The sequence below is a fragment of the Cimex lectularius genome, unplaced genomic scaffold (genome assembly GCF_000648675.2).
Source record: "Cimex lectularius strain Harlan isolate CLEC.00 unplaced genomic scaffold, Clec_2.1 scaffold85, whole genome shotgun sequence".
Classification (NCBI taxonomy): Eukaryota; Metazoa; Arthropoda; class Insecta; order Hemiptera; family Cimicidae; genus Cimex; species Cimex lectularius.
In genome coordinates this window covers 621,321-634,131 of record NW_019392718.1, presented here as the reverse complement: position 1 = coordinate 634,131, position 12,811 = coordinate 621,321, and the positions used below count along the sequence as shown (strand labels likewise).

At 34.2% G+C, this 12,811-nt stretch overlaps 1 protein-coding gene across 6 annotated transcripts in view; it reads left to right on the top strand.

The window, feature by feature from the left end:
* The window catches only part of LOC106668989 (diuretic hormone receptor-like), a 288,654-nt gene extending 275,843 nt beyond the window's left edge, over positions 1–12,811 (top strand). For 5 of the 6 annotated variants that reach the window (XM_014398227.2, XM_014398242.2, XM_014398218.2 and 2 more), the window contains 3 exons: positions 9,135–9,308; positions 10,892–11,049; positions 11,115–12,811. In XM_014398227.2, the coding sequence (XP_014253713.1) occupies positions 9,135–9,308; positions 10,892–11,049; positions 11,115–11,295 (513 nt within the window). In that variant the 3' untranslated portion in view covers positions 11,296–12,811. Of the gene's footprint in view, positions 1–9,134; positions 9,309–10,891; positions 11,050–11,098 lie in introns of all 6 variants that reach the window. The other variant, XM_014398258.2, reaches the window with a different exon arrangement.

Below are 12,811 nucleotides of genomic sequence, written 5' to 3'. Positions count from 1 at the left end.
TTATTTATATTATTTTTTTAAATAGTATATATTAAATATATATTATAAAAAATTATTATTTTACATTCATAGCGGGATAAAGATTCTAAAAAATCTGGCCTGCAAAACTTGACGGCAGGAAATGAATCCAAAAGAGATGCGTACTTGAAGAAAGCAAATTCACTCGTAAAACTTCATATCTGCAATTAAAAATATTATGTAATGCACAAACGAACGTTATTATATTTTGCAACATTTCTCATGATTGGGTAAATTCTATTACCTGGATTTACAGAAGAATTATAATTTGTACATATTATATTTTAGTACTTTGTTATTTCTTTTGAATTTAGAAGACTTTTGAAATTAAAATTGTTTCATTTATCAAATCTTGATCTTTGGGTGTATTCTTTCTTTGACTACGCCCGAAAAGTACACTCCAGTAACTTACTACGCCTGTTTTACAATAATGGGCGACTGGTCAACTATTTAGTAATTTATTTATTATTTATTTAGTACTAAACTTTTGTCATTAATATAGGCGTGGGTAATCTGTTGATTTTATAATATTATTGATATTGCCCATAATAAAAAAAAGCCTTTGAATAGTAATAATTTTGCTATAGTTTTTACTTTTATTTTTCCAAGTTTTCAATCCATTCACAAACCTTATCATTTAAAATAAATCAAACAAGTATATTTTATTTTGAAGTGACCCGGTGCGGTGTGTCACTGGTAGTTATATATTACACAGTCATTATTTACGAGGTAATTCGATATGCTTTCATACATAACTTTAGACAGTGTACTTTTATGTCTTTTTGCTTGTTCGTAAATGACATTGGTGGATAATTTGTTTTGCCAACTTAATTAGGTTAAAAAGCTGTATGTTAGTTTTACTTCATGTTACGACTGAATAATCATGTTCAGTTGATATTGAATTATAAAGCCCTTTTAGGTAGTTTGCTGAGCGATGTGCCTGCTTAAAAGTCCACACAGTAGAATGAAAAATTGCACAACCAGGATAGCACGCGAAGGATGATACGACGATCAAAAAATGTAGCAATTTACGAGTACAAATAAATTTTTAGGCTCAACCTGGCAGAATACCGATTCGATCAGCACATTCTGGCAAAACACGCAAATGTTCATTCTGGTCATTCCTCTCGAATATACACGCAAGCTTTAGTTATGTCAGGCTTTTAAATCCTTTTTTATCCTGTTTTTTTTAATCTACAAAGAAAATTATAAATCTAGAAAGAAAAAAATTTAAATTTGCACTATAAACTTGGGTTTACTAGGTTTCTAAACCTAGTAAAATGAAAATAATAAATTATTTATTCAAAGATCACGTCAAAAAATTTCTCAATGTACGAAAAGTACTTTTTTCGGCTGTTGTCCATGATGTCCCTCGGATGGGTCAGTCCTCCCTCGGAACTTTAACATCAAAGCCGTTCTTGTGTCTTTTCCCTGACAAGACAAAAATTCCAAAAACTTTTCCCCTAAGGCATTTTCTACTTTTGAAAAATTTCCATTAACACAGTTATAAAAAAATACCGAGTAATGGAAAAACTTGATTGATATGGTTTAAACAGAGATTTCTTTTATATTTGTAAAAATTGTTTTGTAATAATTGTACTTTTAACAAGCTATTTGTGTTTATCTTTAAAACCACGTAATATAAGCTCAACTTGGTTTGAAATGTCCAAGTTGAAATCTGATCAAGATGGCAGGGTTATTGACGTAAGCTGTCAAGAGCTTAATAAAGTTCGTAGGGTTTTAGCAACAAAATACTTCGATCAAACTGAATAAAGTACTCAATTCTCCGGCAGATCGTTGATGTTTTATACAAATTTGATGAAATAGAAGTGGCATCTAGTCACTCCCTGCTTATACTCCAGATATTACGCTGTAAATATGTGTTTGGGTTTTCCGGGCAATTATTTCTGAATCCTTATTACTGCCGGTGCTCTTCAAGTCTCTATACTTGGACCCATCGGGTTTCTTGCATATTTTAACACAATACCACACCCAAGTAATGTTAACACTGTAACAAATACACGCTAAGATACAATATCGAAAAGATTAAGCAACCCAATGCGCTTTATAGAAATTGGTAAAAGCTTTTAACAAGCGAAGACTGTTGATATAGTAGAAAGTACAAATTGAACCATTATAAAAATTAATTTAAGCGAATTTTCAAACATACAAGCGTAAGCATTTCTTAAGTGTCACTTCTCACAGTATACGTTTAGAAACTTTATCTTATTAGACTGTAGAGCAGCAGGTGTAGAAGTTATGAGCACTATGTCATCTGAGTACATTAGCGTCTTTATCCTCCGATCATTAATCCTTCTGGAGAGTTCGTCCTCTAAATCCATGCTGCTCTCATATTCCAAAAGCCTGTCGAAAATTATGTTTTGTCCAGATTCGAGCTACCGACTGGTCGTACAAGTTTTTGAAGCATTGTAATATTCGTCAAATGCCCGTATTGGATCAATACTTCAAAAGTATCGGACAAGAGAAAAATATGACTTGAATATGTAAAAAAGTAAGATTTAGGATATAGCATGAAAACGGGAAAAAAGACAAGGATGTAAAAATAAAATAAAACAGTTATGTATTTAGAACACACCGAACATTTATGGCATTGTCTTTTAATCCCACTATAATCTTTTTAATCCGGTCAACAAATATGTGAGAATGTCATGTTGTCCTAATAATGTCAGCAATAGCTTGGAGGTGACTTCTAATCCCACTGGTATCAACAAAAATGTGAGGATGTCATTTAATCAGACTGATCTCAAAAATTATGGGAGGAATTATTTTATTATCCCTCTGGTATCAGAAATTGTCTGGAAATGCCTTGTAAAAACCACTAGTTTCATCGCTTTTGTGGCGATGTCTTGTATCCAAGTAGTGTCCGCATATTGTGAGGAAGATTTTAATCCCACTGGTGTTCAACAAATGTGTGAGGATGTCATGTAATCCTAATGATATCGCTCTCATTTTGATTGGAGACATCTTATATTCCAACTGATGCCAATAATTGTGTGGGGATTTCATTTAATCCCTCTGGTATCAACAACATTTGAGGATGTCATGCAATCCCAGTGAAGTCGCTCACAAATTATTTGAAGATGTCTTATAATCAAAGTTGGGCAAAATCTAACTAATTCAATCATGATTAAGAATTTTGATTGAAGTTTAATCATCATTGAATTTGTCATGAGTAAATTAATCATTATGTGATTTTAATTAATTCAGTCATGAGGTATGACTAAATCATACAATGATTAATTTACTCATGACTAATTCAATCATTATGTGATTTTAATTAATTCAGTCATGAGGTATGACTAAATCATGCAATGATTAATTTACTCATGACTAATTCAATCATGATTAAACTTCAATCAAAATTCTTAATCATGATTGAAGTAGTTAGATTTTGCCCAACTCTGGCTACAATGACAAACTTACCAAAATCCAACAGACTGCGGATAAAAATTTTGAGATAAGAGTCGTGCTCAGGGCCAACATTCAAAAAGTGTTATCATAAACAAAACCAAAGTTGCATAATTATTCTACATGTCTATTTTATTACATTCAAGACCCCTAGATGGTGTATTTTCCAAATAATGTAGAAATCTCTCCTTTTAAGTGGAATAAATTTTAATTCTAAGAAATACTTTTTCCATTAATCGGTTATGTAAACATTTACTTTCCAAAGCGTAGCTTGTTCTAAGATTTTATTCTATTTTTTTTATTATTATCATTATTTTTTGGATTTTCATAAGAACGTAGTTTTACTTATAGTTGGAAGATGGATTTTTGTTAAATAAGGTGTTGACGAATTTTCGTTTTGATGAAATAAATTTCTGTTAGAAAATTTTTTAAAAGTGATGAAGTTGTGTATTTTTCGTTTTTTGCGCACCCATTTGAACATGATTTATCGAAATTTAGTCATGACCAACTATATTGTGACTAAATTAGTCATGCCTCGTATTTAATTACTAATCATGACTAATTTAGCCATCAATCAAATATGGTGACGAATGACTAAATTAGTCACTTACTACCAGTCATGACTAACGGTCTGAGTGATCAATCATTAATCATTAGACATGACTAATTTTTGCCCAACACTGCTTATAATCCAACTTGCCAATAATTGTGTGGGGTTTCATTTAATCCCACTGTTATCAAAAATGTTTGAGGATGTCATGTTATACCAATAATGTCGCTCACCAATCGTTTTAATATTTCTTATAATCTCACTGGTGACAACAAATGTGACGATATTTTGTAACATAATTGGTCTTAAAAGATTTGTAAGGATGTCTTGTGTTCCCACTGATGTCACCAATTGTACGGTGATGTCTAAAGTCTCTCTGGTATTGCTAATTGTCTGGGGACTTGTAATTCCAATGTGCCAACAAATGTGAGAGGATGTATGTACTTATTTTTGGTTATATCTCACCAAAAGTATCAAATGAGTAAAAATATCAAGAGAAAAGTATGGAGGAGAAAGTATTGGTATCGGATGGCATAAACCGAAACCTCTAAATTGTAGATGTTTAATCATTATCTCTAAAATGTACATTAACTTTTGACATGTCAAATTTCTGTTGGTGTTGTGGTGTTTAGGTCCTAGGATGACACCTTGGGGAAGTCCTGCCAAATTTTCTGCAAACTAGGAATTGGCGTGTCGTTCCAACAGTCTAACAGTTTAATTGAGAATTTAATTCGAGGGATTTCAGCCATTGCGGTTTGGAAATATTTCTCTAATCGAACTCTTTGTAGATTCCTCGAGAATTAGAAATGGTTTCCCGTCGAAGGCATAGGCCGCCGATGAAATTCTGAAAGGGCCTGCGGTTTTCCGTATCGGACATTTCGGAGCAAACTATGTGTGTCTGCGAATACTCGGAAATCTATCGCCGGCCAGAGCTGGGCCTTTGCCATATACACGATCGAAAGTAAACTGGGCAAGGGGTCGGTTAATTGCTTTTGCCAACAGTTTACAAGCTCGAAGTAATTATTTGCTCTAGGTAAACTTGTCCGTTTTGCTGGTTCGCGATAAAAAAAGTCAAATGAAAATTTTATTTTATTGTAAAACCATTTTTTTTTAATCCTGGCACGTTATTCATATCGCATCACACTTTTTTTACACGAAACCTTTTTATACAACTTCACTGACATGAGAAATTTATATGCTTCGGCATTCAAACGGTCGTTGCCACGTTGTCGATCTAATTTGGCGCAGGTTCTGATTTCATTTCGTTCCGACCGGCATAAAAACAGCAAAGCTTTTTCAGGATTTGGTGAAAAAGGAAGAGCAGTCGGGAAGAATAAATTCTTCCTTTGCCCTTGTTAACATAAATTAGGACCAGTAAATGTAGCAAAACCTGTTACTGACATTGGGTTATAAAAAGAGCCCATGTTGAAAACAAAGAACAAAACTTCTTTTGTAGGCTTACAAATGTTACAGCTAAATTTATTTAATAAGTCAATTTCGTTATTTTCCCACTTTATTTTAATATTTGTATTGGAGCTCGACCAAATGAAAATGTACATAACTCGGTTACAAGGATGATTCCTAGGTTTTTCAAACAGTGACCACGGTGCTTTGTTGGGCCAAACAATAATGTTTGCGTGTTCCTAAAAATCATCAAGGCGTTTTTGTGCCTCAGTTTCAATCTAGATATTGACTCTTTGTATTCTTACAGGTTTACTTTTTTCTTTCCCTTAGATGTCTATACAACGTAACCTTAAAATTACAGAGGAATGATAATATATGATGAAAGTGTGTTAGGTTAATTCAATGTTTATAAAACCATTATAATTCGTGGTCCGATTGACCAAATAACTTCTTTTCAATTGATTAATCTTTATGAAAGGTATTTGTTGAGATAAAAAGTCAGTGTCACGAGAGGGATTCGAACCCACGACCTTCGGCTAATACGCCGCTGCTCTACCACTTGAGCTATCGTGACTTCAATCTCCTCGGACATTTGAAAAATGGCAAAATGGGAAAATTCGAAAGGTGGGTTGATATGAGATACGAATTTTCCCATTTTGCCATTTTTCAAATGTCCGAAGAGATTGAAGTCACGATAGCTCAAGTGGTAGAGCAGCGGCGTATTAGCCGAAGGTCGTGGGTTCGAATCCCTATCGTGACATTGACTTTTTTATCTCAACCAATACCTTTCATAAAGTTTGTAATACCGATGAACAGGCAAGCATACAGTGAATAAAATACAATATAAACAACATAATAAAACATACATTGATTACTTGTGATCGATGAGATGATCTAGGGGATATTTGACTAGAAATAAATGGAAACAAATTTTAAAATATATTAAAAACTATACAGATAGACCTATGATAAATATTTGAAGATAAGAGAAAGATCAGTAAAATTATTGAATAAAGAATTAAAATCACATGACTACGAATTACAGCTCCACAAAAGACTTTTTTTTTTAATTATTCAGAAATCGTAAGATGCGCTCTGGTGTGATGTAGGTTTCAGAAAAACATTTTCTTTATCGTGCCAACGTTTCGATCTTTATTGAGACCATCTTCAGGGCCTGGGATTTACAAACATTGTTTACATTTAACAAATACATTTAGGATGTGGAAAAGTGAATTTATACAATGCAAAATATATTTTTTATATTCAATCAAAGTATTTCTACTCACTCAAAGTGTTTGTCTTCTGTGTAATTGTGCCATTCTTGCGTGTCGTGTTGAGAGTGCCAGTGAGATTTTGCTGTTTTATGTTTATATACGTTGGATTTTGAAGGGGTGGGGAAGGAAGTCGGTATAGAAAAGACATTTTTGTATAAGGCGTCGGCTTCTTTGAGGTGAAAAGAGCCGACGAAGGGAAAAAATGTGTTGGTAATGGTTCGGCCAGATTATCCTTTCAGGATTATATAGAAAGGGATAAATAGGAAAAGGAAAGCTAAATTGTTGGAAAATTAGACTATGTGAAAAATATTTGATGTGTGGAATGTAATGTGATGATATAGGTATGTTATCTGTATTGAATTTGATTAATGATATTGGCGTAGCTGCGACTGAGTTTACATGTATCTGTTCTGTAATTGATGCTGTGTTTATCTCTGTTGATATAAACCATTTCTAAGAAATTACGTTTATGTTTGTTTTGTTCTGTGTGTAATATTTTTGGATTTTTGAAGTCGAAATTGTGTTGGTGTTCAAAATGGTGGGTAGCGAGTGCTGTAGGATTTTGCTTAGGTTTTTTGCAATCATAGATATGTTGCTTTACTCTCTTGTCTAGATATTGGGATGTAAGACCGATGTAAGTTGCTGGACAGTTTAAACAGTTGATCTTGTAGATTACGTCAGATTTATTTGTTATTGGTGTGGGATCTTTAATTTTGGAAAAAAGTGTTTGGATTGTTTTATAATCTTTGAAAGCTATTTTGAAGTTATCGGACGAGAGAAATATGTTTAATTTATGTGATAGGCCTTGAATAAATGGCACGGAAATGTATGCTGGTTTGTTTGTATTTGATAGACTTAATGTAGTATTATTAGTAATAGTGGATGGTGTTAGTGTTGAGTTGTAGTTGTTGATTATTCTGTTAATTATGCGTTTAGGGTAGAGATTGTTATGGAGGATCTGTTTGTATATCTTTATGTTCTTGTGGTGAAATGATTCATGGATTAGGGTAATCATTCTGTGAACTAACCCTTTGACCGTGTTTATTATTTTATGAAAAGGATGGTGAGATGTAAAGTTGAGGTAGCGATCTGTATTTCTTGGTTTATGATACCAATCTGTGGTTAATGTGCCATCTGGTTGTTTTATTACGAGTGTATCTAAAAATGGTATTTTTTTGTTGTTTTCGATTTCATGTGTAAATTATAGGCGTGGGTGAAAGCTATTAAATGTATCTAATGTAGTTTGAATTTGATCTGTGGGAACTGCTGTCAATATATCATCTACGTATTTAGTGAGGAAGAGTAATGTGAAAGGAAGTTGTGGTATGACTATATTTAATAGATGTGTCATTATTATGTCTGCCAGTATCGGGCCTAGGTTGCTACCCATGGCTATGCCAAATAACTGTAAAATTGATTGTCGTATGTAAAGTATCCGTTAACACAGCAGTGTCGGATCATTGTTACGAACGTGTTCTTTGATAGAGTTGTGTGTGGTGTTATGTTGGGCCATTTATCTTTAATATTCAGTGTTGTGTCGATTGGTATGTTGGTTGGTAAACAATGATGAAACATCTAGGGATATGAGAGTGTGAGGGAATGTGGATATTATTAATTTTGTTAATGAAATGAAATGAATCATTTACATTATATGTGTTATCTGTGATGTTGTTGAGTATGTTGGTTAGGTATTTTGTCATGTTTTATGTGGGTGAGTTTACAAATGAAATTATGGGTCTTAGAGGATGTTCGGGGTTATGTGTTTTTACAGATCCATATAGTTTCGGAGGTGTTGGTGAGTTGTTTTGAGTGATTTGTAGGTTTATGTGTCAATTTCTTTTCGTTTAAGTGTTTCTTGGAGAATTTTGATTGTCTGTTTGATGAGAGAAGGAGTAGGGTCTGATTTGATTTTGCTGTATGTGTTTGTGTCTGTGATAATTTTGTCACTTTTTTCCTTGTACTCTTTTTTGCTGATTGCTACTGCTTGTTTCGTCTTATCAGCAGTCTTTTCCACATCCTAAATGTATTTGTTAAATGTAAACAATGTTTGTAAATCCCGGGCCCTGAAGATGATCTCAATAAAGATCGAAACGTTGGCACGATAAAGAAAATGTTTCTCTGAAACCTACATCACACCAGACCGCATCTCACGATTTCTGAATAATTATCGATTAACGGTCACTAATCACCACACTCTTTTTTAAAAGTTTTATTTTAGTTTTTATTCGTATACTGTATATTTTTTAAGTATAAAATGTAATTATTTATTCACGATCTTCACATATTCATTAGTAATTAAAAATAGCGATTTGGTCATTAATGTCTTAATGCTTAATTTTCATCTTGATTTTTTTTTTATCCGGGAAATCGTTTCTCTAAATAATTAACTAAACATTATATTTTAAAATTATTTTTCGGAACTGCTTGTACTCAGCTTAAAAATTTTTCATTTTTTATAGGTTCTCATCACCAAGCTGAGATCCAGCAACAACGTTGAGACTCAACAGTACCGCAAAGCATCGAAAGCACTTCTCGTCCTCATCCCACTTCTCGGCGTCACCTACATCTTTTTTCTCGTCGGCCCTAAAACGGACATCTACGAGTACATAAGGGCCATTCTTCTTTCAACTCAAGTGAGTCGATTTTGGACAAAACCGGAAACGTAGAAACGAAATTACTTGGGCGATTCAAGGGCGCGGTTGAGTCCATAATGAAATCGTTATTTTCTTACTTTATTCCCAGGGGTCTATCGTCAAATATTTTTCCATTACACTAATACGAACCTTTAATTTTTTTAATCTGATATTTCCACGTCAATGAAAGCTACAATAACATACGGCTTTTTCTTAAAAATAATAATAAGTTAAAGTGATTGCAGGTTAGGTGTTTTAATTTCTTGTGGTCCCAGTTTACTCCTGTGAGATTACCTATTGCACTGCGTATGGTTTTAGAGCTTATTGCTTATGCTAAGAAATTAAGCATCCCTTGCAAGATTACTGTTTGGAACAATAATATTCCTGGGTATATACAAGTCAGACAGTTTAATGTACTATTTATTTATGTTTTTAGTGGTCAATTGACCAAGTTACATCAATCAACTAATTATTCTTTTTATGGAAGGTCTTGGTTGAGGTAAAATAAAAAGAATAATTAATTGAAAAAAATAACTTGGTTAATTGACCACTAAAAAACATAAATGGATTAATATTTAATAAGAAAAAGAAGTATCACTTCACTAATAGCTCCCCGTGACCACTTCATAAGTCCCTGAGAGTTGAATCCTGATTACACATTTGAAAATGGCAAAAAGAGGGAAAATTCGAACGGTTGTAGGTTGAGATGGAGATTTGGTGTCCGAGAGGATCGAAGTCACGATAGATCAAGTGGTTAGAGCAGCGGCGTATTTAGCCGAAGGTCGTGGGTTCGAATCCCGCTCGTGACACTCACTTTTTTAACTCAGCCAAGACCTTGCATAAACATAATAATTTATTTATTTACTATATTGACTAGGTTGTAAGCTTTAGCTTACACTCCGTCATATTTTTTCTTCTCTCGAAATGAAACAGAACTACTCGGCAGTATTTCTTTAGAGCAGGCCTAAGACCGCGTCTCTGGGTCTTAATTAAAATTAAAAATGCATTTATTTTTCATATCACCTAATCATACCTGCAACCTTGATGACCGGCATTGTTAGCGAAAGAACTGCCCTTTTCTCATACCATCCAGTAAAAGCTGGAGTTCCTCAAGGTAGCGTTTTTGCTCCTGTCCTTTAGTTTTATTCTTACCTTTGCTGATGCCGATAAAAATCCTCTCCAGCCATACAGATCCAGTCAATCCCTTTTGTAACCTAAAGCAATATCTCCTAATCAAGCAATAGCGCAAAGAAAAGCGAATTAAAAACAAATAGAAGAAGTCCGTGAATATCACTTCCAATCTAAATTATCGATATTATTTCTCTTTGTGGAAGAATGTAGCTAACTTTCAATTAAGCTAATGTTTCAACTGTTCCGATTCATGTCTGGAAAAAATTTGACGAGTTCCAACTTTTCATGCGTTTGCAAATGCAGAAGTTAAGGAAATATAATAGAAAACGATTGAAATTTCATCTGCTATACACGCTATACACTATGCGCACAAAAATAACCCTTTAAAAAGTACAACTAATTGTTGTATTTATGATACCAAATTCGAAATAACTTTTTCGTTCATTTTCCAGGGATTTTCAGTGGCTTTGTTCTACTGCTTTCTTAACACGGAGGTGCAGAACACATTCCGTCACCACTTTCTCCGCTGGAAGGAATCCCGTGACATCGGCCACAGGAGGTACACGTACAGCAAAGACTGGTCGCCAAACACAAGGACGGAAAGCATCAGGTAATTGAAGTGGGCCTCGCACCAGCGATTTCAGGCTAAACTGACGCAGTTTTACCACTTTCCAGGCTGTACTCGAAGCACGAGGTGGCTCCGTACAAGAAGCGTGAATCGACGGCGAGCGAAAGCACGACAATGACGATGGTGGGAGCCGTGGGCGGAAGGCTGTCCAACGGATCGACGGCCAACGCGCTCAAGACGCCGGTCAACCCATCCTTACTCGCTCCACCGACTGAAAACGCCGTCTAAAAGCGAAAAACTAACGAAAATTTTCTACTTTTTAGGCCCGAGGGAAAGAATCAAAACCTAAAAATTTCTAGCTCGTACAACTAAATGGAGAGACTAAGTAAAATCACATATATTTTTACATCACTGCGAAGGCTACAGTGAATCCCCTGATTTAAAAACAATAGAACAACACTCTTTAAATTTTTATTTTTTTAAATCTATTTTCAATCATTGAATTTCACTTAAGTATCATTCCTGTGTCTTGAAATTCCTCGAAATCAAAGCTGTATGTAAAAAGAACAGTTTACAGTAAATGCTTATCTTCAAAACTAATCGCAATTTTAGATCTTTTGAAAATAATGGAAAAGCGATACTGTAGTCGAACAATATCCATTAAAAAGAAAACCCATCCACGAGTTAGCATTTTCCTGAGTTTACTTCACTTTTATTGTTCAAATTGAAGAAATTTCCACCTCTTAGGAAATTGAGACGTTTAAATCCATGGATTACTTTTAGCACCTATTTCCTTTAATTTGCTGAAATAAGAAGAACAACGATAAGTTTTTCATTTGTCTTTAAACCTTGTGGTGATATTTATTTTCTAATTAATCAATAGTGACCATTAAAAATATAAGTTGAAAATAAATTTTTTTATTTTTTACCAGTAGTAAGTAAATTTGATAACATCATAGAGAGTAAAACAAAACAAAAATATACATAAAAAAAGAGGAACTTCTCATTAATAGTTACTTCTGTTAATAAGCGTTAATCACTTTCACTGACATATAGGAGGTCGCGATGTCGCTTGAGTGGTTGATGATGAGTGTTTGGAAGGGTGCGGGATGAAAGGTTTCGTGGCTTGTGTGACTGGATAATTGTTTGTGAAACTTCTGTGGTTTTTCACTACGACTTCACGGTCGTATTGGATATTAAGATCATTGTCAATGTTAAGATTGGATAGATAGAAAGGAACAGTGACGATGGTTCGAAGGATTTTTGATCGTAGGGAATGAATACAGGTTGGACGTTATAACGCACAATGTAGGCGCCGCTAGGGCGCGCGCTGGTGTGGTGAAACCAATAATGAAAATCATTAAAAAAACTAAAATTAAATTGAATTAAAATTAAAATTGAAGTGAACGGGTGTGTAGTCCTCGCCAATCTTCTTTTCAGTACTCAGAAATGCAGCACCTAAACCCTCAACATAACCAACGTCCTGGATAATATGATGTCTTAGATTATTACGATACCTAGGTTCCATCTGAACGGCTGGCGGATTTCACTCCCGTGATTTGAAATTAAAAGAAAATTGAAAATTATACTGAAAATAACTTCTAAATCTTGAAGGTAAGGTGGCCATTCAAGATCGCTCCAAATAGAACCGCGCCGAGCCGTATAGATCCATTTGGAGTGCCTGAAATTTGAGGGGGATTCACGATCGCTCCACAGCCAGTCGTCTATCGTCATCTAGTGAATTACTTCCTCAAAATGAATGACGATCTCTTGTGCTAAGCTGCTGTTTGTTTATATATATATA